This window comes from Bos indicus x Bos taurus, chromosome 3 (genome assembly GCF_003369695.1).
Source record: "Bos indicus x Bos taurus breed Angus x Brahman F1 hybrid chromosome 3, Bos_hybrid_MaternalHap_v2.0, whole genome shotgun sequence".
NCBI classification, from domain to species: Eukaryota; Metazoa; Chordata; class Mammalia; order Artiodactyla; family Bovidae; genus Bos; species Bos indicus x Bos taurus.
In genome coordinates, this window is record NC_040078.1 from 92,107,599 (window position 1) to 92,133,875 (window position 26,277).

The 26,277-nt window shown below is 52.7% G+C and overlaps 1 protein-coding gene across 4 annotated transcripts in view; it reads left to right on the top strand.

Annotated features, from left to right (window-relative positions):
• The window catches only part of SSBP3 (single stranded DNA binding protein 3), a 166,312-nt gene that overhangs the window by 134,673 nt on the left and 5,362 nt on the right, over positions 1 to 26,277 (top strand). For 2 of the 4 annotated variants that reach the window (XM_027537156.1, XM_027537159.1), the window contains 9 exons: positions 4,345 to 4,425; positions 5,308 to 5,367; positions 9,451 to 9,517; positions 9,634 to 9,710; positions 18,398 to 18,462; positions 19,090 to 19,138; positions 19,751 to 19,786; positions 20,305 to 20,359; positions 21,681 to 21,751. In XM_027537156.1, the coding sequence (XP_027392957.1) occupies positions 4,345 to 4,425; positions 5,308 to 5,367; positions 9,451 to 9,517; positions 9,634 to 9,710; positions 18,398 to 18,462; positions 19,090 to 19,138; positions 19,751 to 19,786; positions 20,305 to 20,359; positions 21,681 to 21,751 (561 nt within the window). The remainder of the gene's footprint in view (positions 1 to 4,344; positions 4,426 to 5,307; positions 5,368 to 9,450; positions 9,518 to 9,633; positions 9,711 to 18,397; positions 18,463 to 19,089; positions 19,139 to 19,750; positions 19,787 to 20,304; positions 20,360 to 21,680; positions 21,752 to 26,277) is intronic. The other 2 variants (XM_027537157.1, XM_027537158.1) reach the window with 2 other exon arrangements.

A 26,277-nucleotide genomic window follows, 5' to 3' on the forward strand; every position in this document is an offset into this window, starting at 1 on the left:
ACAGTCAGTGGCAGAGAGTCAGGGTTTGAATGAACCCAGTTCTCTTCAAACCCTGTTTCTTTGCAATGGATGGGGGGATGATATGAAGAGATCTCTTGACTGGAGTGATGGCTCAGCCACCAGCTTCATCTCTGTGGCCTTGAGCAAGTCACACCTCTGTCCTGTGCCTCTCTTCTCCCCCATAAATGAAGATCATTGGAAGAATTGATCTGTCAGAGCCACCAACAAGCAGGTTACTGCTGGGCAGGTGAGGTTCTCCCCAAGTTTCTGGTGGGACGACCCCCAGCCTGGTCCAGCCTAATATTCTGTGCACCTCAGATGTCTGCCCCTATCCACCTCCTCTCCCAGTTGACTAGGTAGCACCTGGATGGAAAGCCTCCAAGGTCCAGACGTGGATGCAGAGGCTCATCCTGGCAAAGCAGGCTTCCAGATGTACCTATTTTGGGTTCTTCTAAAGCTTTCTAGTGGAAACCAGGAAGGCCCCACTGGGGAGGCAGTGGACGTGTGTGGGAACAACACTCACTGTTGTCAGCTTTAAGGCTCTTGCCCTCTCTCACCTTCTACCTCCACCCTCTCTACCTGCCTGCCAGAGCTGTGCAGGGTTTGGGGAAGAGGAAAGCCAATATCCCAACAAAGGTCAGAATCTTAAAGCAGGGTCTTTTTCTTTTTTGTTCTGCTTCCTACATAGCCTTTTGCTTGAGTGGGTAGCAAGTTGAAAAGACCAAAGGTCTGTCTTCTCTAAACTGACCTGTCAGTCTTTGGTTGAGAATGTAGACAAGAAAGGAAAGAACACTCTTTTGTGATTTAATAAAGCTCAGGGCAGCAGATGCCATACAGTCTCGTGAAGATGGGCAACACAACACGTCTGTCGTCATCTACATGAGCAGGCATTTCCCCAACGTGGAGTTCCATTCTGTGCTCCTGAGAACAAGCCAAGTGTACAGTGCTGTTGCATCGAGTCTCTGGGACAGAACCTGGACACGCATGTAGAAATGGGGGAGCTTTCAGGCTGAGTGGAGGTAGCAGAGATGCAGAGCATGAAGATTTGGGAGGGTGTTGGTTACCCATTGGGGAAGGTGGGCATCTGGCTCTGTGAAAGAGAAGCTTCCTGGCCTATAATGCTCCAGGTAGTGCTGGGGACCATGCTGGGAGGTACAGAAGCAGAGCCTGGGCAGCCTGATTGGATCTAGGAAGATGAATGCTGAGCTGTATTTTTGCCTGTGTCCAGATTGTGGTGGGCTTTTCTTTTCAGATGACCAGCTGGCCTGGGCTAGAGTTCCCATGTCCTCAGTATTCCAAACCCTGGCTCCAAGTCAGAGGAGAGACTTCAGAGCTGCTGCCTCCTCTCTGGGCTTATCAGCTGGCTTCTCATGGCTGCCCGCAGATCAGGGAAGTTGCTGGGGCCTCACTGACCAGCCACACTCCCTTACTGCTTGTCACTTGTCTTGAGGCAGCTGCATTGAGGCCAAGTTGTTCCATGTCCACTCACCGGGGTCCAGGCAGCAGAGTCCCAGAGGAAGCTTCTAGGGGGGAGGTGCTGGGGGAAGCTTGGCCCTCTGGACCTTCCAGGGCCCAGGCAGCTGGAATCAGGGCTGAGAGGTGGCTTAGAAAAGACTCGGGTTTGAGTGTTGGCTCTTACCAAGGACTGCCATTGACCAAGGCCCCCTGGGGGTATCTGGGGAGCTTTACTTACTTTTTCTCTGATCACTCAGAAAACCAGGCTTTCTTTACCTCCCCTGGCTGCCAGGGTGCACAGGTGTGAGAGCCCTGCCCGAGCCACACTGCTGGCCCTGAGAATTGGGATGTTACTGGAGAGGGCGGCGGAGGCTCGGGAGGGAGGAGGCACTCCTCCTGCCAAGAGCTGAGGACTGACAGAAGGCCTTTTGCTCCCTCTTGGCGACTGGACCTCACCCTTGAACCCTCCTCCTCCCTGCTTTTCATTTTCCTTTTTTTGGGGGGGTTGGCTCCAAATTATCTTATTTTGTTTACATTGCACCCAAGTTTCATGGTACAAAAGACTTGCAGGTGCAAATATGTCCCGCCTTCATTAACTTCCCCTCCCTTTTTAATTTATGTGATTTCAATTTTCCTTCCCTGTACTGTTAATTAGGGGACCCTCTAATCAGTGCCATTATCACAGTGGTATTCATGTTTAGGAAAGCCGCTAAACAAATGCTTGCAAAATTGCTAAATGGCTAATTAATGTCTGTTAATTAAGAAAATTGCTCATGGTAACAAACCATGCCGTTGCTGGCAGCCGCTAGAAAGACACACACTTGTTGAAATTAGTAGTGTGGCAGGTAGGGAACATCTGCTCCATGGAGCTTTCCGGAAGTGAGCAGCCCTACACTCGGGCAAGAAGCTCCAGGCCTGTCCCGGGCACAGCCCCCTCGCCCCTCTCTGCACACCTCTCTCTGTCTCCATGCCCACTGGTCCTAGCCCACCCCACGCCCACCCCGCCTACCCACCCCCGACAGGCTCCACTCTCTGGGCTGTGCTTGCTGAGCCAGCAACAGGCTGAGCAGCCTGGCTTCTAGGGAGGAGACTGAGGAGAAAACCATGCCCCAAGAGTCATTTTCCTTCTCTTTTTAAATGAAACCACACTCATCCTCTCTGCATATTTTGAATTTTTCTCAACTTCCGAGGGTAGTGATATAGCCCCAACAGAGTGAATTGGGTTGTGTTTCTCACCAGCAGGCTTTCCTGGTGGCTCAGACAGTAAAGAATCTGCCTGCAGTGCAGGAGACCTGGGTTCGACCCCTGGGTTGGAAGGATCCCCTGGAGAAGGGAATGCCATGCACTCCAGTATCCTTGCCATGGACAGAGGAGCCTGGCGGGCTACAGTCCGTGGGGTCACAAAGAGACACGACCGAAGTGACTTTCACATTCTCCTTACTAGCACCAGCATCTTGCTCTGAATATCCGAGTTGGCAGCAAGGTGCTTCCCTGACCAGATTTTCACGTTTTTTGACTGCGACCCACAGTAGAAAATACATTTGACACAGTGACACAGTGACGCAGTACATACACACACACACGTGCACATATTTATAAATAGAGATTAATGAGTATTTCCTTAAAACACAAAGCTGTTTGATATTTTCTACCCTATTTTTTATTCTGTTCCAGGTTTTTAAAAACAATGGTTGCAACCCACTAAATTGATTTCACCACCCACTAATGGGCTGCACCCCATGCTTTGGTCAGCTCTGTGGTTTAAGTGTGAATTCTTCTGCCCATCTCTCCTGTGGGGAGTCAAGGCCAGCATATAGCCCAGAGCTTCAGGGGTCAGCCGGGGACGAGGGTGGCTTCCCACCAGCTGGAGTGGCTAGCCCCAGCATGTCCTCCTGTCACCTAGCCCCGACCCTGCTCCCCCACACACCCTCTCAGGCCTGGGCTGCAGAGGCCAGGGTGAGCCTTGCACCCATCAGGCTTCTCCTCCTGTCCTTGCCATCTTCGGTTGTGTGGCTGTGGCCAAGTCTCCCTATCCCTTGATACTCATTGTCATCACTGATAGAAATAGGAATGAGAAACCAGCTTCCCCGCGCCAATTCCAAGTGAAGGTGTGTTAATGAAGTGCTCTGAGCACTCACTCAGTGACGCTCTCTTCTCTTGTCCCCCATGTATTCAGTCTCTGGCACCACCTCACTCTGTCTATTCCCATCTATCTGTCAGAGCCCCCTCCCCTCAGTAGACTGGTTGCCTCATCCTTGCCTGGCCCTAGCCCAGGAAGTGACACGTGGGCACCCTGCAGGGTAGGTCAGTTTCTGCAAGCCCTGGGGCTTCCCCGGTGGCTCAGCGGTAAAGAATCCACCTGCAGTGCAGGAGATGCAGGTTCGATCCCTGGGTTGGGAAGATCCTCTGGAGGAGGACATGGCAACCCACTCCAGTATTCTTGCTTGGAGAATCCCCGTGGACAGAGGAGCCTGGTGGGCTACAGTCTGTGGGATTGCAAAGAGTCAGACATGACTGAGCGACTAAGCACGCACACATACTGCACGCCCTGAGCCTGTCTCAACCAACGTATTTAACATGGCAAACTCCGCTCTAACGGCAGACCATGCCGGCCTACTCCTGTGTGCTTCCACAGAGGAGCTTGATTTCATTTGTCCTGCCTGGAAATCCCCCATGAGTGCATTTATCAGCTTCTCTCCCTCCCACCCGCCCTTTTACACCATTGAGCCGGCGACCCAAGCAGCAGCTCGCACCTCCCCGCCAACCAGAGCCCGCCGCCCGCACGCCGCCCGCCCTTCGTTTTTGGTTTAATTTTTGTTCTTTTAAGCTTCTCCTGCGCTTCTCCATGTGCTGTGATCTATAACCTGCCTCTACTGTCTGGCCTCACAGGGTCCTCCGGGGTCACAGCCCTCGCCGCACGCACAGCCTCCACCTCACAATCCCAGCAGCATGATGGGACCCCACAGTCAGGTAACGCACTGTGGCTCGCCCGCCCGCCGGCCGGGGGGCGCGGGGCACCAGGAGGACAGAGCCAGCAGAGGAAAAACAAAAATCAAACGTGCTCTCGCCATAGCCGTTGAGGATTTCCTGACCAAGGAGATGCCTCCTCCTCCCAAAATACATCTTTCCCCCCGCTAAAGATAGTCTTCGTTCCTTGGACATCACACCCTTCTTGGATATGAAACCAAAAGAAAAGGAGAACTGTTTCTGTGACCTTGTCAGCGGCCTCTGCGTTTTTGTTTTGTCCTCTCTCACTTTTGGTTTGGTTTTTGAGTTTGGTTAACCATTGTTTGTAACCGAAGCTGCATCCCTCGCCTTCTCCGTGTGCACTCTTCGCTGCTGAGAAAGCTTTTCTGCCCATTCCCCTGCATCGAGTTAGGGCGCCCGCTGTCCGCTCCCTGTTGGCCTTGTGTATCTCCTCCCCCTTCTCCCTGCTCCCCTTCCTTACCCCCTTTCTTGGTGTTGTGTGAGTGTGTGTGAGTGCACGTCCAGCTTTGTCTACACACTGGGAAATTTCCTGTACAAGTCCCTTTGGGGTTCTTCCACCTGCCCTTACCTACAGCAGAGGTCTCCCCTTCACCCTGCACTGATGTAACTGCTCCTCCGTGCCCTGTGCCAAGCCCCAGCTGCTGCCCTGGCACCCAGAGTAGAGCTCTCAGCAGATGCACGGTGTGCCTCCGTCACTCCCTCCGCCCAAAGGAAGTTTTGCCCGGAGGGACAAGGCCACCGGGAGGAAGACAGTTTAAAAGATCACTAGTTGTAACAAAACTGGACTTGTGGAGTGGCGCGCGTTTGTGTCTGTCACCGTTCAGTACTGCAGGCTGTCACTGAACTAACGCCCTGTAATTGCAGCCTTTTATGTCACCACGATACGCAGGCGGCCCCCGGCCCCCGATCAGAATGGGAAACCAGGTACTGTACCTTCTCGTGTTCTCTCCCCTCACTGGGCCACCCTTGACCCCAGCAGGACTTGGACTCGGAATCTGCAAGAAGGGTTGGGGGGTGGAGGGACAGTTTTAACTAACGTGGGAGGCAGCTTATAAGCAGGTCCCCGGAGAGGACTGTGTTTTCCATTCAGTGCTCCATGCAGCCCCTCCCAGCATCATACCAGCCTCTCCCGGTGGGCTGTGGGCAGCAGGGTGTGAGTGCAGGGTTTCTGCTCTTCTAAAGAAGGTGGTAATGCCTCAGCTCCTCCCTGCCAACCCTTTCTTGGAAAAGGGTCTTCCTCCTTAATGAAGTTAATTGACAACGTGCATTTTTTTACCCTGGAAGCTTTTGAGAATTACCAAGGCTGGTGAATATAATCCTGCTATTAAGGGGAGAAATGGCCCATAGGAATGCTTCGATCAGGAGCCTGGGTGCAGCGAGCAGGACATTTGTGAGTTTTTAAGCAATGTCTGCCTGCTTCCCAGTTGCTTCCCAACTCAAAACAAGAAAGGATTTGTTCGTGTGCTTAGACCAGTGGTCTACTTGTGGGGAGGGCTTTTCAGCCTGGGGTTATATGCCTTATGCTGCCCCATAGGGTTGGCAGTTCTAAGTGGTCTGGAGAAATTGGTCCCCAGCTGCCTTCCGTGGTTCAGCCCATCCAAGGGCAGGAGGAGAGCTGCTGAAGTGAAGATGGGTATCTTCTTTTGAGGGTGGACAGGCTTCGAAGAAACTTTAAAGAAACATCAGGGAAATTTGATTACGTGCCCCAGTATTTCTGTATACATAATTCTTAGAGTGGCCTGGCAGAAGCCCATCAGGAAGTCTGACAGCAACGCCAGGACCTCCAGCCCTTGCTGCCTTTGGAGCTGGGAGGTCAGTCTCCAGCTAGATTGACGTTACCTGAATGGACTCTTTGCGGTCTCAAGAAAGCCCCATTAGTGAGATATACAAGGACTTTGGAGAGATGCTTATAACCAGGGGACTCCAGTTTTAAAGTTAAATAGCCTGCCAGTCTCCACTTATTTTTTTTTTCCTCCAAAAATCTTTTCTTTCCTATTTTCTCTGACATGAAGGAGAAAAACTTAGACAAGAATTAGAGGCCCAGCTTTTTGTCAAAGAGGGAGCCCGTGATATATCACAGATGAGGAAACAGAGGGTCACAGTGGAGCAGTGACTTCTTATGTGTCCCAGTGAGCTGGGCCCGTGTTGGTCTCCAGCTGCCCTGGTTCAGTTAGTTTTCATAGTTGTAAATGTGTTGCCCCGTCTTTGTTTTTAATGGGTCATTAAGTGGACTTTCTCTGGTCTCACATGCCAGGGCCCCAGCAGCAGCTCTTCCTTCTGCCCATCCAAGGCTCTCCTTAGCCCAAACTGCGCCCTCCTGCCCGCAGGAGAGAACAGATGCTTCCTTATCATAATTGTGGTCCTTCCTCCAGCAATTAAGGGATGCGAGAGGAAACATGTTTGTTTCTATTTATCAATTAAGCATGAGCAAGTGCCCGAGAGAGCAAATGGAGAATAAATCCATCATCTGTACCTCGCATTACAGATCAATCAGGCTAACCTCCCCAGCACCCTCCATTGGAAATCTATCCAGATTTCCAGTTTCCTGTGGACTCAAGAATTTTTGTTCTCCAGGCAGGAATGTGTCCCTTTCCCAGGAATTGCCCCTGGGCATGGGGCTCCTGGTTCCACAGGAGCCTCTGTGCCACCTGAGTTAGCTCAGCCTTCCTCAGGGCAGGAGGAGGAAGAAGCAGCTCAGGCTTGCATGACGTCCTGGGTTAGGGTGATAGAAGGGCCCTTAGAGAGACCAGGAGCTAAGGATCATTGACTTTGGTCTGGGTTTGATCCCTGGGTCAGGAAGATCCCCTGGAGAAGGAAATGGCAACTCAACCCACTCCAGTATCCTTGCCTGGGAAATTCCATGGACAGAGAGGAGCCTGGCAGGCCACAGTTCATGGGGTTGCAAAGACCACTGAGTGACTAACACTTTCTTTCTACTTAAAAGTCTTGCAAGGCCATCCTCCACGTGCCTCCCTGGCTAGGGGTTTGGTGCCTTGTACAGAAAGCATTGTTGTGTTTCAAGCAAGGATAGCTGAGTGGATGGCGAACAGTGGGTTTCAGCAGGGTTTAGGAGAAGAGGGATAGAATCGGGGGTTGTCGGGCAGCCCTCACTTCACATCCCAGTGGAGCCCCTGCCCCACCCAGCCGCTAACTTGGGCACGCAGCCGAGTGACTAGCAGATGCTGCTGGACTTCGTCCGGCCCCTGGGCAGACACTTGCTGCACCCACCCCACCGTGCTGGAGGCGAGGCACAGGCCTATTTCCAGGAGCCCACGGAACAGCCCCAGGGCATCTCTCTGCCCAGCAGGCCTGAGGGTGTGTGCACGGCAGGCATTTGAAGTCCCGTGTACAATGAGCCGTTATTCTTCTCTCTCACACCTTGGGGCTTTGGCTGTTGCAGTGAAGACCCTTTTGCCTTGGTTACTACACACCTTACTGCCCTGGTAGAGGAGGCCCAGTCCTCATCTCAGGGTCAGTCCAGTGAGAAAAGTGACTGCGGGTCCCGCCTGGGCCTCTGGGCAGCCCTGCCCTGCTCCTGAGTCCTGACACACAGCAGGGTTAGGGGAGCCCAAGGAAGAGCTTCCAGCCTGAACTGATAGTCAGCACTGGGCTACCTGGACAGGAAGCAGGTTTCTGATCCCCATGGCCACTCCACCAGAGTTAGATGGGGGCTTCTCAAGACCTCCCGGCACCTCAGCACCCCAGGAGCCCCCAAACCAGACAGCTTCAATGGCAGGCCTTCCTGCGTCCTCTCAGAGTCCTGTAACCAGGCTTCAGAAATATCCCAAACCCCCAAGTGGGCAGACACTAGCCAGCCCAGTGATTCAGAGCTTGGGAACTCGGTGGAGGAAGCAGAGCTGGGAGAAAGCAAGAGGTCAGAACAGCTAATACCCAGTGCCAGAGAGAGACCATCCAAGCCCTGGGCAGATGGGATGGCAGGTATGGAGTGCCACTTCCGAATAGCGAGTACCCCCAGGCTGGCGTGGCCTGCCACACGCCTCCCTCTCCCCAGACGCGCGCGCACACACCCTATTTATTCTAAAGGTAAACTGTGAGACTTTGTCCCTTTGTTTCCCACCACCTCCTTCCCAAACTGGTTGGGAATTCCCTGTTGGGCCGATAGTCCCCACCAATCTCGCAACGCAGTTGGGGCTGGGGGACCCTGGGTAGTCCAGGGCCCCTGACACACGTGCCCGGCTTTCACAAAGGCTTTCCTCCCTGTAACCTGTAACCTCCCTGTAACCAGTCCTAAGGCGTGGGGTTCCTCCCCACTTCTGCTGTTCTTATTTCACATTGCAGTAAAAGAACTTCAGTCTCAAATAAAGATCTTTGACGGCATTTTCATAGCGAGTGTGCTAAGTGTTAACTCAGGAACCCCCCGGCCCTCCTCATCTCTAGAGATCACACCGGCATCCTCCACGTGCACCAGGCTTTACGGGGGATGGGTTCTCACCCAACACCCTGCTCACCCTCTCCCAGAGGCCTCCTCCACCCCTGGGGTTGGAAGGTGGCCTTTCATGTGCTGGAAGGAGTCGGGAGTCCTGGGTGTTCTTCCTGGCCCTGCCTGCAGGGCTGTCAGACCTCTGGACCTCAGCTCCCCCATCGAAATCTCAAAGGCCACCTTGTTCATCCCCTATTCCCAATTTAGTGTTTGACCTAAATTGCAGAGACTAGAGTTTGGGTGGTAGAAGGGAGGGACGGTGCTGCCTCTGAGGGGTGTGTGGTGGGCGGTAATGCCGGAGTGTCACTCAGCTCCGGCAGATATGCAACCCGCGAAGACTCACAGATGGAGCCCCCATGCTCAACTGCGCATGCTGCAGGTTTCCATAGCTCCAGCTGGAGCTGCCTGCCCCCTGGGGGACCCTCCAGCCCTCGGGCAGCAGGAGTGGTCTCAGGGAGACCCTGAGTGGCCCTAATGGTCAGGTGGGGAGATGGGGCAGGCAGGTGTAACCCCCTGTGCCCCCACTGCAGGGAACAGCGCTCAGCTGTATCTTACATCTCTTTCAGCCTCCGGGAGGAGTTCCTGGGACACAGCCACTGCTGCCCAATTCCATGGATCCCACGCGACAACAAGGTAGAGGGGGCAAGGTGGGCTGCTGGGCGGATGGGGGCCGTTGGGAGAGGTCCCTCCTCCCCCACGGTCTGCCTCTCCTTCCTGCCTCTCAGGGTCACTCCACCTCTGTCACACAGGTCACCCCAACATGGGAGGATCAATGCAGAGAATGAACCCTCCTCGAGGAATGGGGCCCATGGGGCCCGGCCCACAGGTAACCAACCGCCAGTCTGTCTGTCCATCTCCCTAGCCATCTGTATGCACCCGCCTTCTCTCCTCTTTCCTAGTCTGTCTGTCTTTCCACGTCTCATAGCTCATAAGGATGAGGGGAGAGGGCATGCCCGTAGATGCGCAGCCCCCCAGCAGAGTTGAGGGGTACCCCTGTCCCAGGGAGCTAGGAGGAGAGGCACCTGGGCCTTCCATGGGAAGGACTTGAGGAATTTGGAAGGCAGGGGTCTGTGTGACCAGACAGCATTGTGGGTCCCCAGAGCTTCCTCCCACCCTGGGCGAGTGGCCCTGAGCTGGCTCAGTGGTCACCTAAGGCAGGATATTATATTATTCTGTCTGCAGCTCACCATTTGTCTGATATTGGATGAATCACTGTGACGTTGGTGGGCCCAGCAGGCCCCATTGTCCCCACCTGTCCAGTGTGGGAGGTGTGAGTCTGTAGCCATGGTTCTCAGTGGTATACCTCTCAGCTGAGAGGAGGCTGGGCCGGCCAGGGCCCCAGAGTGCACTTCTACCCAGAGCTCTTGCCATGTTCATATCCCAGGCTCCTGCCTGAGCTTGCTTTTGCCCAGAGGGGTTCTGTTGCCAAGAAGGACAGTTTAGAAACCTCTGGAAGAAGTTATCTAGTCCCTGTCTGTCCCTTCACAACACCTCAGTGATCACTCCTTGTGACCCAGCTCCATACCCTCAGGTCCCTGGGTCCCATAGAACCATCGGGCAGGGGTCTGACAGGCCGTTCCTGTTCTAGAACCTTCTCACCATTGGCTCCCACTCTGAGTATTTAAGTGTGGCTCTGGGTCCTGTAGAAGCTGTGGCAGAGAATTTGCTGTGTTCTGCCCTCCTTGGGAATTCTCTGGAGTCTGCCCCTCGAAAGCCAGAGTCTGAGTAAGGAGACAGGTGTTTCAGAGTGAGAGCAGGAGAGCCTGTGCTGGGGTTTTCCTTCCCTTCTCTTCTGCCCCGCCCAGAGGCCTGCTTGTCTGTCTCCCTTCTGCTCTGGGTGTTTGGATTCTCTGGGCCCCTGTACAGGTTTCTGGTTCCCTGGCAGTGGGGTTGCACCCCGCTCATGCGTGCCAGCGTCTCTTTTGTAGGAAGAGGCTTCTGCCACACCCCACAGTCCTCCACTCTGCCCTGAATTGTATTTACAGCACACCCAGCCGCTGCTTTCTTCCCGGTGATGGCTGTAACATCTGTGGTGTTGAAAGATTTTTAGGGAGGTCCTTGTCTTTCGATGGCCCCATAATCCTGAAAGGAAGCAAGCCCACACCAGTTGCAGCTCCGGTTTTCTTGTTTTCTTTTCTTTCCTCAAATCCCCCAAAGCTTGTGTTTTCACCAGCTCCTTTTAAGCCACCAGAGTGGCCCCTTCCTGCCAGGAGGCCAGCTGGAGCTGACCTCCACAGGAACCCGTGGGACGGCAGCAGGGTCTGAAGCCCAGCATTCTTGTCCTGAGTCAGAAACTTTCAGATTCCTCAGCCGCGCACACTAGATCCTCTTGGTGTGCAAATCAGCAGTGGCCTTGGACTTCCAGGATGTCCTGGGGGAGGTCTTGGGGATGCAAGAGGACAGTGTACTCCACCCCTTGCCCCGCTGATTCTTGGAGACTCAGCAGCTGCATCTGTAAAGTGGGAGACCAGGACTGCCTTGTAGGGTTTCTAATAGGAGGAAGCACGAGTTCTTGGTTTGAGGCTTGGCACAGTGTAGCCTCTTAGGAAGTAGCTTGGGTTTTCCAACTAGGGGGCTTAAAACCAGTGTTGAGGACTCAGTCTGCTTGGGCTGGGTGATTGCTTTGTGTTTCTTTTTTATTTTTTCTGGTAAAGGCCATTAACACTTGTTAAGCCTGTAGTAATATTGAGGTTCCAGAAGCTGGGAATGGATGTTATCAGACGGCCCAAGACCAGAGTGTTCCGGAAGTCTAGGACTTCCTCCTGACTCAGCAGGAGTCTGTGTGTGTCCCTGTCCCTGACCAGGAGTCTGGCACACTCTTGTGGCATGTTTAAAGAGGTGGGGCTCCTGCAGCCTGAGGTCTTGCTGAAAGGGGCCCTCCTGGCCTCACCGGGCAGGATACAGGGATGGAACTCGTGAGCTCAGAGACTGGTGCCCAGAGGGGTGGGAGAAGCAAGCTCAGGGGTGAGGCCAGCTGGCCATCCTCACCCCACCAACCTCAGGGTCTCTGAAAACATCTCTCCTGTTTCCCCCCCTGGTTTTATGGAGATATAATTGACATACAGCACTGCATAAGTTCAAGGTGTACAGCATAGTGACTTGACGTACATCACAAAGTGATTACCACGATAAGTTCAGTGAGCATCCATCATCTCAAATAGATACAGAGTTAAGGAGATTGAAAATTTTTTTTTTCTTGTGATGAGAACTTTCAGGATTTACTCTCTTAACAACACTCGTGTATGACATACAGCAGTGTTAGTCACATTTTTGATGTTGTACATTACATGCCTAGTACTCATTTATTTATCTTGGGAGTTTGTGCCTGTTAACTTTCTTCATCCAGTTCTCCCCCGTCGCAGCCTGCTGCCGCCGGTAACCACAAGTCTGATCTCTCTTTCTGTGAGTTCATGAAGTGTAATTGACCTACAACACTATGTTAGTCCCTTTACACAACTTAGAGATTCAGTATTTCTGGACATTTCAAAACTGATCACCACAGTAGGTGTAGATCCTGTGCTGTGTCACCATGCAAAGATACTCCTTGGCTATGGGCTGCGTTCCTCACCCTGGACATGGCATTCCCATGACTCAGTTTATTTTGCAACTGGATGTCCTACCTCTTAATCTCCTTCACCCACACTCTCCTCCCCTCTGGCAACCACCTGTTTGTTCTCTGTATCTATAACTGTTTTCTGTTTTGTTATTTTTATTCATGTGCTTTGGTTTTGAGAGTCTACATATGAGTGAAACCATGAGTATTTTTCTTTATCAGACTTACTTCATTTAGCATATTGCAATCGGTGTCCATCCATGTTGTCACAGACGGCAAGGTTTCATCCTTTTTGTGCCTGAGGGATATTTCTTTGTGTGTGTATGTGTGTGTGTGTGTGTGTGTATACCACATCTTTATCCATTCATTCGTTGTTGGATACTTATGTTGCTTCCATATCTTGGTTATTGTTTTTTAAAAAATGCTGCAGGGAACATAGGGGTGCATATATCTTTCTTTTTTTAATTTATTTTTATTTCTGACTGAGCCGGGTCTTCATTGTGGCGAGTAGGGGCTCCTCTCTGGCCGTAGTGCTTGGACATCTCATTGCGGTGAATTCTCTTGTGGAGCACAGGTTCTCGGGTGTGCAGGCTTCCGTAGTTGCAGCACACGGGCTCGGTACTTGTGCCTCACTGGCTCTGGAGCTCAGGTGCACAGGCTTAGTTGCTCTGCAGCATGTGGGATCTTCCCAGACCAGGGATCAAACCCATGTCCCCTGCATTGACAGGTGGATTCTTAACTGTTGGACCACAAGGGAAGTCCACGTATATCTTTTCTAGTTAGTGTTTTTGTTTCCTTCTTTTCCCATATCAGTCTTCCTTGATAGCTCCGTTGGTAAAGAATCCGCCTGCAATTCAGGAGACCCTGGTTCAATTCCTGGGTTGGGAAGATCCCCTGGAGAAAGGATAGGCTACCCACTATAGTATTCTTGTGCTTCCCTTATGGCTTAGCTGGTAAAGGATCCGCCTACAATGTGGGAGACCTGGGTTTAATCCTTGGGTTGGGAAGATCCCCTGGAGAAGGAGAATGCTACCCACTCCAGTATTCTCGCCTGGAGAATTCCATGGACTGTATAGTCCATGGGGTCGCAAAGAGTCGGACACAACTGAGCGACTTTCACTTTCACTTTTCCCATATCTCTTGTGCCCCACTGGGTAGGGTGCGGTATTACATTCCAGAACCAAACCTCCCTCAGAGCAACCCAGATGTCATCACTGACCCCTCACTGGGGGCAGAAAGGCCTGGCCTTGAGTGAGCCTGGACCTGGGCAAGATTGGGGTATAAAATGGATTGCAGGCTCTGGGGTCAGCCAAGGAGTGGGTATCATAAAGCCTAGAAGTTTTGGACCCCCAGGATGCAGTTGGGCAGAGGACAGGACCCATCCCCCAAGTCATGTCTCTCTCTGTCCCCTGAGGGTGCTCCCCTGGTCACTCCAGAGGAGTAGACAGGAGAGGGATGAGCTCAGAGCTTAGTGTTGGAAAACATGGTCCCGGCTGCTTCTCAGACTCTTGAGGCCTCTGGTCTCTCATCTGCAAAATGGGCGGCCGGATGAGGACCTCATGGGACTCCTCATGGGGCTGTGAGACACAGACCACAGCACGAGGCACCCCACGGATCCCATTGCTTCCCTGGAACCTGGGTTCAGAGAGGGAGCCCTGTCTTGCAATGCCTGGGCTAAGAAAGACCACCAAGCCCCTTTAGGCAGTCTTTAGTAAGCCCCACTGCATATACTTGCTGAGACCAGACACAAAGGTGGGAAACCTTCAGCCTGTTGTTCCAAGTGGGGAATAAGATTGCTAATAGTGGAACCGCTCTAGAACTTTCTGAACAAAGAATAGGTACATGTGGGCTTGGGGCTACAAAACCAAATGGAGTGACATGGTACTTTTTGAGGTTGTGTTGCATTTTAGCCTAAGTGTTACAAAGGAACCAGTAAACTAGGCATCAGCCTGCCCTTTGCCCTCAGTGTCTTGGGCAGATTTTACTCTGGTTTCCTGAAACAGCCAGTGCCGAAAAGGAGGCAGTGTTTCCACTTAATTGTATTTTCTCTTCAAAGATTTACTCCTATGCCTGTGTCTGGTGAGAACTTCTGGCTGAATTTTTCAAAAGTGAATCCTGTTAGGATGAGGCTGAAACTGCCAGAGCTCTGCAGGCTCCTGTGGCAATAATGTATGGCACCCAGACCCCATGGGGCCACTTTCAACGCTTCTGGTATTCCTGGTGAGGTGGGGTCAGTGCAGCCTGAAATCAGATCGCCATCCTGGCATTTGAGAACATTCAGATAACCTCTGATAACCCACCGTCTAGAGACAGACATCTTCCACCAGGAGAAGCTGCATCTCCCCTCTGATCCAGGACAGTCCAAACTCAGTGCCTCTGAGCAGAGACCCCAGAAAGAGACAGGAGGATTATAAACCAGGCTAGAGCACCCTCAGCTGGTGAGGAGAGAGTGGAGTCACTTGAGGCCCTTTCTGGGGTGGCCCCTTGGAGGCCTCCCATTGGGGCTGGCCAGGCTCTGTGTAACTAGAGGGGGTGGAGGGCAGGTCCAAAAGCCCAGGAAATGGCCTGACAGCCTGGAGTCCACCTTGACAGGCCTGTCCTAGAGACTGTTCTCTTAGGCACCGGGCAGCACCAAGAAGAGCCTCTGTGTCAAGGAGTTGGAGGAAGCAGCAGCTCCTGCCAGCTGTGGGTGCTTCCAGCGTGGCTGTGCACCCTGCCCAGAGCACGGAACTGAGGCCAAAAGACCGGGGCCTGACCTTTTATAGAGTTCCTGACAGTGGGTCCGACCCCTCTGCCCAGGGTCTGGGGTGACCTAGTTGGAACAAGAAGCCGGGTGGGAAGATAGGCGGGCAGACAGACAGACACATACCCATGGATGTGGCCATCCCTATGGCTGCACCCCAGACTCCTCCAGATCTCTGGCTGCCCCATCCCTGCAGAGCGGTGCTGAGGGCAGAGGAAGAGGAGTGTCCAGCGGCGACCACACCTCTGAACCCAGTGCTGAGGGCAGGCGGGCAATGGGAGGAGAGAGATTATTTCTACTGAGTCTGAAGCTATGCTTCTAAGCCTGCCCGTCCTCTGTGAAAAGGCTGGAGTCTCTGATTTGGAAACTTTCCTCCAAAACCTGCCTTTCAGCCCTGACTTACTACTGTATGGCCTTGGGTGGCGAGTCTTTGGCTTCCCTGGGCCTCTAGCTTGTCATCTGTGAAGTGGGACATGTGAGTGGTCCTCGGGGTCTAGGCCTCTATAGGAAGTAGGAGCTGGCGGCCTGCTCCCTCCTGGGCAGTGGTCGGGCTGGTTGCTGAGGGCTCGGCTGAGCACAGCAGCTAGAGCATCCGGAGCCTCCCCTTAGGGGTTGCATGTCCAGACAGCTTTCAGGACCGAGTATCCACTCATCCTCTCCTCACCCCACTCTGCTGCTGCGGCGTGGGCTCCTGCCGGCCCCCAGGCCAGCCTTCTGCTCTCACCGCTCCATGCAGCCACTCTCCTGGGCACGAGTGGGAGCAGGACACAGCTACACCCTGGAGGACGTCTCTGTCTGGGAGGCCTTTCGGATTGGCTGGGCTGGACACGGGAAGAGTGGCTACCTGGGGAGGCCATGAGCTTCCTGCTGTGAAACAGCGGGAGCCAGGCTGAGTTGTGGACAGGGGCTTCAGTGATTTTACATGGGCTAAGAAAGGGCCCTGGAGGACCTGAAGCTCAGGGCAGCTTTGAGGGCTCTGGTGTTTTCTCTGCCAGTGTCCCATATCAGCACACATCTCTGAGGGCTGATGGAGCTCTTTAGAGCCATCATTTCACTTGATCTTCTCATGACCCTGTGAGGCTGGGCTCTTTGTCCCCATTTTATGGACGAGGCAGCACAGCAAGGGATTGCACACTGAAGCCATGATGATCGCTGCACAAGGGGCCGTCACTCTGCTTCTGCGCCTGAGTGTCATAATCTTTAAAGCGGGGATGGTAATGAGATGGTTGTGGGTTAAATGTAGGTGATACAAAGCCTGTAGCGCAGCCTGGCTTGGAGGAAGCCTTATTGTTATTTGGGTGCTTTGCCAAGAGTCAGGCTGAGCCGGGACAAGCGCTCCCATGTTCTGCCCTCAGATCCGAGGCTCTGCTCACCACCCGTGGCATCATCAGTAGGGATGGGCTGGCCCTGCCATCTGCAGATCTTGCTACGGTGTGCTCCAGGGCAGGCACACGTTTTCTGGCCCTGGGACTCAGCTCTGAGCAGGTGCAGGCGATGCGGGGCCCTACACGTGCCGGCTGCCTGAGAAGCCCTCCCCTGCTCCCCCATCCATCCACTCTGGGCCTTGCTCTGTGCCAGCCAGCCTGGTGCTGCTGCTGTCATTGTGCACACCCTGTCTGGACACTCACAAGCCCCTCTCTGGCCAGGCCAAGGAGGTGGCCCCAAGATGCTTCCTGGCTGAAGAACCCGCTACCAGCCTGAAGGCGGTTCTGTTTGTCAGCTCTGGCTCGAGCCCCCTGTTGTATCCCCCTCCCTCACAGATGTCTCATGTAGAGAGAGCAGACCCCGAGACTCCAGATCCAGGATTAAACCCCAGTGGAGGCATTAGCTGACTGTGACCTTGAGCAAATCTTTTTCTCACCAGACCCTCAGTCTTCTCTTCTATAAAATGGGAATGATACAAGCGTCACGGTGTTGTTACAAGGTCCAAACCAGAGGTTGTATATTCCGTGCTCAGTAAAAAAAAAAAAAAACAGCTAATGCTGGCTGTTCCTTTGCCATCAAAATTACACCCAGCCAGATACTTTCAGATTCTCCTATAAAGGCGGAGCTCGGGCTGCAGTCAGCCTCATTGTACTTTCCATTCCTTTGCTTCTCCATTCCTTCACTGATGATTCAGTGCCCAGTCTGCGCCAGCTGATGTGTGGAGTGATGAGGGATAGGACGATCATTAAGATAGGGTTCCCACCTTCTAAAGGGGCTCACAGTCCAGTGGGAGAGCTGCACACATGACCACAATCATAAGCCAGTGTGCTGCAGGCTGGGGGGGGGGGGGGGAGGCGAGGTTACAAGGCACTATGGGAGTGACTAGGATGGAGCAGTTAATCCCATGGGATGAGCAGGGAGGGCCTCACAGAGGAGGTACTGTTTGAGCTGGGTATTGGAGGATGTGTAGGAACCTGCCAGGTAGAGAAGGGAAGCAAGATATTTATTTCCTGCAAAGAGAATAGCTCTGGAAGAGGGGAGTTGGGGAGAGTGGTGTCAGGAGATGAGCCAGGTGACAGGCCTGAGCGCCTGGTCCAGACTCCCTCTGACCCACCCCACTGCCATGATGGGTTGTGCTGAGGTGAGTTGGGACCAAGTTCTGTGCAGATTCTTTTCTTAAATAGAACAGTGATTCCCTTGAGCAGACAGACCATTTTCTTCTTGCTCTTCTAGTCCTGTGCCTGTTGAGGGCCCCACATGCTGACAGTTGAATCAGGCGACTGCGTCGGGGGGCAACCAAGACCCAGGGCAGGTGGGGTCTGTCCACACCAAGGCTCGGGAACAGCCGCTGGACAGGCCTTGCAGATGCGTGCCTCCCCTCCACATGCAGCCCCTGGTCTGCTGGCAGTTTGTTCTCCCTGAGTGTCTAAGGTGGCTGGTGGTCACCAGCCGGTCCTCTTCCTGAGTCTGTTCCCCTTTCCTGCCTGAGACCTGCGGGCAGGTGCCAGCCAACATCATGAGCTCCTTGCTGGACACCCACATGCTCTCAAGAGACCCATCCTGAAGCCCCTGAAGGTGCGCCTAAAGGCTGTGGCCATCCGCCTGTGCTGGATTGTCATTGTGATCCTGTCAGCTGGTTCCCAGCCCTCTTTTTTTTTTTTTTGATGAATGTATTACTTTTTCATCAGATCCTTTCACAGACTAACCCTCTCCCTTATGTTCTGTTTGTTTCTCCCTCTCTTCTCTCCGGTACCCCTTCTTCTCATAGACTGACCCTTGGTTATCGTTGCAGAATTACGGCAGCGGCATGAGACCACCACCCAACTCCCTCGGCCCCGCCATGCCCGGGATTAACATGTAAGGCCACAGCCCTGCTGGCAGCCCAGAGCCCGTGGGAGTCCCCACCCTCTATTCCCCCTGAGAAACTCACGATCGCAGTAATCACTGACACCTCTCTGGACCTCAGTCTTCTCATCAGTAGAGCGAGGACGTTGAGCGTACTGGTGACAAGACATCACAGACCCCCGTATAGGGCTTGTCTATGGATTAACTCACCTCATCTTCGTAATAGCCCTGTGGAGCGCTTAGTCTTATGCTCTGTTGTCAGGTGGGGTAACTAAGGCACAGGGAGGTGGCGTAACGCCCAGGCTCTCACGCTGTAAGAGGCAGGCTCCGGTTTGGAGCCCTGCGCCACTCGATGATGCCTCATGGTGTGGCGCTTTTGCGGTAGTAGATCCCTGTGAGTATCTGTGTCCTTAGGAAAACGCACTTGCAGAGGAAATGCTATTCTTCACAAATCTTGCATGTAATGTTTAGGGGTCTATAGATTTGTACCCATGGAAGTGCATGTTTTTACCCCAGTCCTAGGACTGTATGAAGGACTTCCTGTTGGTGATTTTGGCCCTCTTGTTCTGCCCCTGCTGGCACTACCATGTTGGCATCTATAGCATCTTTTTCATTGTTTTCATCTCTCTCTCCTTTCAGGGGCCCGGGAGCTGGCAGACCCTGGCCCAATCCTAACAGTGCTAACTCAGTGAGTACCCAGGTTAGGGGTGGGGGGTTCTGTTTTCTAGGGGTGGGTGAGGTTCCAAGGGGCAGGGTGGTTCCTGTCCCCAGGTTGGAGGTGTCACGGGGAGTGGGATGCAACAGGATTCCACCTGATGATTCCAAGGAGCAGCCTATCTGTAAGGGGAGATTTGGGAGTACCACGCTAGACCCATCAGGGGCTCTGCAGAAGCTGGGGTGTGAGCTGGAAGCCGGGCTCAGTCCTGTCCATGCAGGGACTCTGCCGGCCTCCTCTTTCTTGGCAAGGCAGGCCTTCAGCACTCAGAGGAGGAAGCTGGGAGGGCGCTTGGCGCAGACAGTTCAGGGCAGGAAGCCAGGGGGTGGGGCTAAGCTCTCGCTTTCCTGTCCTTGAACTAGAGGGTCTCCTGTGCCCACGGTTCCCTGCCAAGACTCTGGGACCAGTTCAGTAGAGGAACAGGACTCTGCTCACATCTGTGGCCTTCCTAGAGATACCAGGTGGCTCAGTATGTTTCCCATCGAGAGTGGGGTTGTGTCCCCAAGAGGATTTGGTAGGCAGAGCACATGTTGCCTGTCGGAGGAGGTGTCTCTGACCCATGGTTCACCCCTTTCTTGTTTCTAGATTCCATACTCCTCCTCATCACCCGGTACCTACGTGGTGAGTGTGTGCAGGTTTGGGGCATTGCATGTCTAGTCCTGTGTGACTGCGTGTGCAAGAGTATCAGGGTCGGGGGGATCCTTGTCTCTTTGTTTTCAAGACATGTTATGAGCACAGATTCCAAACTGTGCTAGAATCTACTGTCAATATGCAGGTATTTGTACCTTTTGGTGTCCCAGAAGTCCCCACACAAGACCCAGAGTTGGGACCTCCATCCAGGGGACTGACCAGGAGGCCAGTCAGCTTCCACCACAGGCCTGTGGTTTCACTGGGCTCCATGTGTGTGAGTGCACATGCATGCCCACAGCTGCCCCCTGGTTTAAAGAGGGGAAGGAGGGAGTCCAGTTCCCCCAGGCCTTAAACACCTGGGTTCTGTGTGGACACTGGCAGCTGAGTGAGAGCTAAATGGGCTGGGTCCCGGGTGAGCATGGACTGCTGATGTGGCTGGAGCTCGTGGCCTCTCCCGCCATGTGTCATCACCGTGGGTTTCTGACATCAGTTTTTAATCTTGTCTCCAGGGACCCCCTGGTGGTGGCGGCCCCCCAGGAACACCCATCATGCCTAGTCCTGCAGGTAAGAATGCTGGGGGATGGTGCCGCTGGAGAAGTAGGAAGTCCTGGAGGGGCCTGGTACAGAGCCAGGGCTGGCTGGCTACTCTTTCTGAGCATTGTGCCCCCCACCTGGCATCTTGGCATCAGGGATTTAGTGGGCAGGAGACCCTGATGCCACCAGCCCACCCTGTGGCTTCAGCTGGGGCGTTCCTCACTCCAGTTGAAGGACAGGGCAGAGCAAGGAGATCCAAGAACGAGGTGTCTCACTACTCTTGACTCCCCCTGGTCAGAGAGAATCCTGTCCTGATTGTCGCTTCTCTAGGTGACTGGAAAGGGGCTTTGGGGTTCTGGCCTCCTGGGCCCAGGACTCTGCAGAGTGATGCCTCTTGAGTGTCCAGAGCTCTTGGTTTCTGGTCCTCTGTATCAGAGATCCCTTTTTCCCCTTTTCTCCAGTAGAAGAGGGCACGTGTACTCAAACACATACAGCATCACAATTGTGTTTCTTTCCCAGCTAAGAATAGCGTACCACCAACTAGAAGGAATTCAGCATGCCATCTTTACCCACCCCCAAAATAAAAAGTGAGAGGTAGTTGGATTTCTGCCCGAGAAGTATGGTGCCTGCTCCTGATATAAATATGTTAGCTGATTTCCTCGGGAGACTTTTCTAGCTAATTGGGGAGACAGAGGGGTCCCTCCTGCCCCCTCCTCTGCTCCCCATGGCAGGAAGGCTGCTCGGCAGCAGGGGTGGGGCTGGCAGCGGCCGTGAGGCTCCCACTCCGGCTCCCTCTTTCTGCTGCTGCATTTTTATGAGCTGCATGACCTACATTCAGACTGGGTCACATTAAACCACTCCATATGTTACTGCGTCTCCAGCCCCATCTCTGCCTCTCCCTCCTGCCCCATCAGCTTGGCAGGGTGGCCCCTCGGTCATCTGTGCTGCCACTCTTTCCCAGTGTGATTAACACCGCCGGCTGGGGGTCGGGGAGGACACAGGTGGTGGTCGGGCTGTGCCTGGTTGTCCCAGGCAGCATCTGGGGAGTGCGCTTGGTCTAGGGCGGAGTGGAGTGAGGGGGCGGAGACGGTTTTGCTAGTCCACACTGGTCCACACTGCTGTCCAGAACCCTGGAATCCTTCCTTTCAGGGTTGAGTGGCTTTCACAGTTGAATTTTCTGTGATTAAAAACTTTGTGAATCTTCATTAAATACAAATTAGCCAGAAAATGCTGGTACTTAGAGGAAATTTTAGGTGATAAAATACAAAAGAATGAGTTCAAGTGCCATGAGTTTGTTTTAATTAAGCAATGAATTAATCACCCCGACTTGCGGGTTTCCACTGTTCTACAGATTCAACAAATTCCAGTGACAACATCTACACAATGATTAATCCGGTGCCGCCTGGAGGCAGCCGGTCCAACGTAAGTCTGCTTTCTAATAATTTACATATCAGATACCATAACAAATCATAATTAACTTCATCAGCTGAGGGGAAAGCAAGTTTAATTGATTTCAGCCATTTGTTACCAAAGATGAGTAAAATAAACCATCAGAAAAGTGATTAACTCTTGGGCAGCTTGGTTCCCATTTCATAGCTGGCAGGGGGTGGCAGAGAAGGGGGTGGAGTGATCCCCACCCCTCTGGTCAGAGCAGGGTGCCCAGCTTCACTGTGGGGACCCCTGCTGGTGCCCAGCCTCACTGTGTGGACCCCCCCTGGCGCACAGCCTCACTGTGGGGATGCCTACTGGTGCCCAGCCTCACTGTGGGGACCCCCACTGGCCTGAATGGGGTGTTGGTGAGGAAGAGCACAGGCTGCAGGGGGCTGGGGGGTGGTCTGGGCAAGTCCCTGCTCAGCTGACTGGCTGTACCCCTGGGTGATGATGGCTCACCCTCTATGGTCTGTTTCCTTGGCTGTGGGGCTTGCGGCGGAGGCCTCCAGGTACCTGCCTGCCCTGTGCCTTTGGGAGCCCTCTGACTCGCACATCCTGTAACCTCTCTGCCTCTCCTCGCGCCCTTCCCTCATCTAGAAACCACTCCCTCCCTTCTCGGCCCCTCCGTGTTCCCACCCTGCTGGTGGTGTAGCTCGGAAACCTCCTCTCCTGGTCCCTGCTCACCGCTCCCTCTTGTGTTCCCACACTGGACTGTGCAGCTGTGGCCTGTCTGCCTCTCCTGGCTGGGAGCTCCCTAAGGACAGGGCTGGTCTGGCAGCTCTTCCTGGCCAGGCAGGAAAGGTGAATCCCACTGGGCTTGCCCTGGGGGAGCTCAGGGTGTGGAAAGGAGGCTGTCGTGTGACCACATCAGTAGTTCAGGGACAGAGGAGCCAGAGCGTGGGCTTGAGGCTCCAAGGTTGGCTCTGGCCTTTAGGATGCTCTGTCTGGTTCTGCTGGTTCCGTTCCTGGTGTAACTCCAGAATCACCCCGTGTGCTAATAGCCCTGATTGTGGGCTACTCAATGCTGGATGCTGCCTGTGTTGCAGCCTCTGGGGGTGGGGGGTGGTTGTAGGCCTGCCACCTGGGGATGCCAAGACGAACCTTACCCGGATCCCATGACTGAGAACTGTGGGATCCACGCTCCTCACCTGCCACTCCACCACCTTCTCTCCGGTGTCTCCAAGGCAGCCAGTACCTCCCATACCCCTGCCTCTCCCTAGGGTGGCCAACCATTTGGGTTTTAGCACCAAAAGCCCTGTGTCCCAAGAGATGACTTCCCAGGACACAAAAGTCTTTTGAGGTTTTAGCAATGGATGTAGAAGGTTGGGAAAAAATATACAAGGCCCATTTAGCTGCCTCAAAGACAGGACTGAGCACATGAAAATGGCATAGACTCCCCTCTTCCCATGGTCGCTGTTGCCATATTTTCCCAACCACAGATGCCAACGGTCGTGGTCTGTGGCTCTCAATGATGGATCATCCATGTTGCATCACTCCGAGGGGTACCACTCAAGCGCACAGCATCCAGGCCCTGGCAGAATCCGCCTTTGACTCTGCCTGCAGTTTAACTGTTAGGCCTTGTGTCAAGATAGTGCACATGTCATTTTTCACACTGTGAGTATCGTGGTCATGTTTTCTAAGAGCTCAAATAATGAAAATGAGAACGATGAGACCACCAGCCCCAGCGTGGCCCTGACATGTCCAAAAAAGAGAGGCCTGAATGAATGTTAACGACAGGTGTGAGGACACACGGACCTGCATCCGGGAGGCAGATAACCAAGATGGCACGTCCTGGCAAGGGCGTGGAAGAGAAGAAAGGTGGGCGGAGGAGGGGTGGGACAGTGCATGGCTGTCTGGGACGTGACATGCACATCCCTCTAAGTCAATCACAAGTTTTGTATGCCATCCAAAGAAACACCAGTCCTCAGTGTAGAAAGTCGGCTGCCACGCTTGGCGGGGCCCTGAAATGGTCACTGTCACCATGTTGGTGCCTTGACGGCTCCATGAACTGAGAAGATTGCGTTTCCTGATTCAGAGGCTTCAGCTAAGTCCTGCGGGTGAAAGGAAGGTGAATTTTGGTGACAAGCGTGTTGGTCCTTCGTGGTGTGTAGCTGATCCTCTTGCATCATCCTGGTAGTCAGGGAGCTTTCTTCCTCAGATCAAGTGGTTCATCAGACCGTCTCAACAGAACCGTGTCCCTAGCTTTTAGATACTGTGACTTGAAAACTGGAGCTTCACCTTGTCATCTTGATTTCTGCGAAGAAGACGTTAATGAAGTGTGGAAGAGAAATAAAATATTACTGTTCTCTTGTCCAAATACAAGCCACACTTTGCTCGTTTATCTGCACGTTTGGCAGACAGTGCAGTTAATTTGGCAAGTTCCACTTAGCCCATGAACTTCTTACCTGCTAATTTCCCCGCCCACCTGTCCCTAACGGTGCTGCCAAGGGGCCTGGTTTGCTTGCCTGTGATAATCCAGCTTTCATAATGAAAGGTTTTGGTCACTTGTCGATTTGCTCAAAACACGCAGAAACAGATTTTTGAGTTTATAAAAAAAGAGAAGGCCTCAGACACGTGCCCACAGATGACTGGCGTTGTTGCTGGCTGTAGAGAAGATGTGAAAACGTCAGCCTGCTCTGATGCTCTTCTCTTAGAAACACTGTGAGATGAGAATGTGGAAAGGAATTATAATAAAGTAGAAACATAGCTGCTGCTTCTCCAGAACTGTCTCATGATCTTCAGGAGGCCGCCAGGAGCCTAGGTGAGGCTGAGTGGACTGCGCTTGAGCCGTTCAGAGTTTTAGAGGTGCTGTGACAAAGCCTTGTACGGCCAGAGTAATGGCTCACCTTTTGAAAGTGAGACTGCTTGAGAACTCATAAAGTGTTATAGGCAAGGGCAGCCAAGTTAGCTAAGACTTTCTCAACATTTTTATTAAAACTGTGACTTACTTAGAATCCAGCTTATATCTCACAAGTTAAAATTACCTTTGTGCTTTAAAAACCATTTTCCCTGAGAAACAGGTTTAATTGATGATGACACCCAGTGTGCTCGGAATGTTTAGAAATGACGGACATCGTAGGCAGGCACAGCCCATCTGATGAGCTCCTAGGTGGAAAGGGCCTGACAAATGGCCGACCTTCCAAAACCTACCTGGATACAAAGTGAATGGACATCTTCGGAGAACTAGAAGCAGATTCCTACAGATCCAAAACCTGTGTGCTTAAGTAAAGTCCTAAGCACTGCATGCACGGATGTTCTTGTGGAGTGGAGAGTTTGGTGTTGGTACGCTGGACTGGCACCAGTGCTTGATGAGAGCAGAGTGGCAAGTCGGTGCAGTTTCTGCTTGACTCTCTCCAGTTTTGCCCTACATGAAAGAAAGGTGTCCGAAGCCTGCAGGCAGTTCAGAGAAGCATTAGTGGAAAAGCAAGCCCCATTTGCCTTGTTGGGCGCCTGAAAGCAAGAGGAGTCCCTAGCAGCTCTCTTGAAGCCCCCTGGGGAAGAATCTGCCGCAGCTCTTGCTCTTGCCACATCTTCTCAACATTTAAATACCCAGTTTAAAGAGTTAAAATAATTTACTGTGTTGAAGACAAATATTATAAAAGTGTTATATTTTCCCTATACATGTCATTTGTTCAACTAGTCATCCTGCCGTTTGCCACTGTTCACTAGTTCAGCTGTTCTTTCATAGAATTTAACAGAAGAGTAAATAATACAGAAGAAACAACTGGATATCCACATGCAGATGAATGAAGCTGGACTACTTCCTTATACACAAACAGAAATTAACTCAGAGTGGACCCTAGGCCTAAATGTCAGCTAAAACTGTCAAACAATTAGAAGAAAACGTAGGAATGAATCTTTGTGACTCGGGTTAGCAAAGCCTTCTTAGCTACACTAAAAAGCACAAGTGACAAGAAGTAGCTGCACTGGGCTCATTAAAATGTGAAATTCAGGCTTCAGAGGACACTGTCAGGGAAGTGAAAGACAGCCCACAGGAAGCATTTGCAAGTCATGTGTCGATGAGGGTCTTGAATTGTAAACGTGTAAAGAATTCTTAGAACCCAATAATAAAAAACAAACCCAACTTTAAAATGGGCCAGGGATCTCCATAGACATTTTTCCAAACTTGTACAGAGAACCAATAAGCACGTGAAAAAATAATCAATGTCATTAGTTAATAAGGGAGTGCAAAAGAAAACTGCAGTGTGTTACGCTTCACACCCACTAGGATGGCTAGAGTCAGAAAGACAAATAATGAGCGGTGTTGGTGAGGATGGGAGGAAATCTGAACTCTCCCATGCTGCTCATGGGAACATAAACTGGTGCAGGTGCTGTGGAAGAGTCTGGCAGTTCTTCGATAGGTTAAGCAGTTACTGTGACCCTGCAATTCCTCTCACTGGCATCTACCCCAGAGAAATGGAAACATGTCCACACGACTGTACACGGATGTTCACAGGAGCATTAGTCACAATAGCCCCAAAGTAGAGACAGCCTCGGGGTCTGCTGACTGATGACAA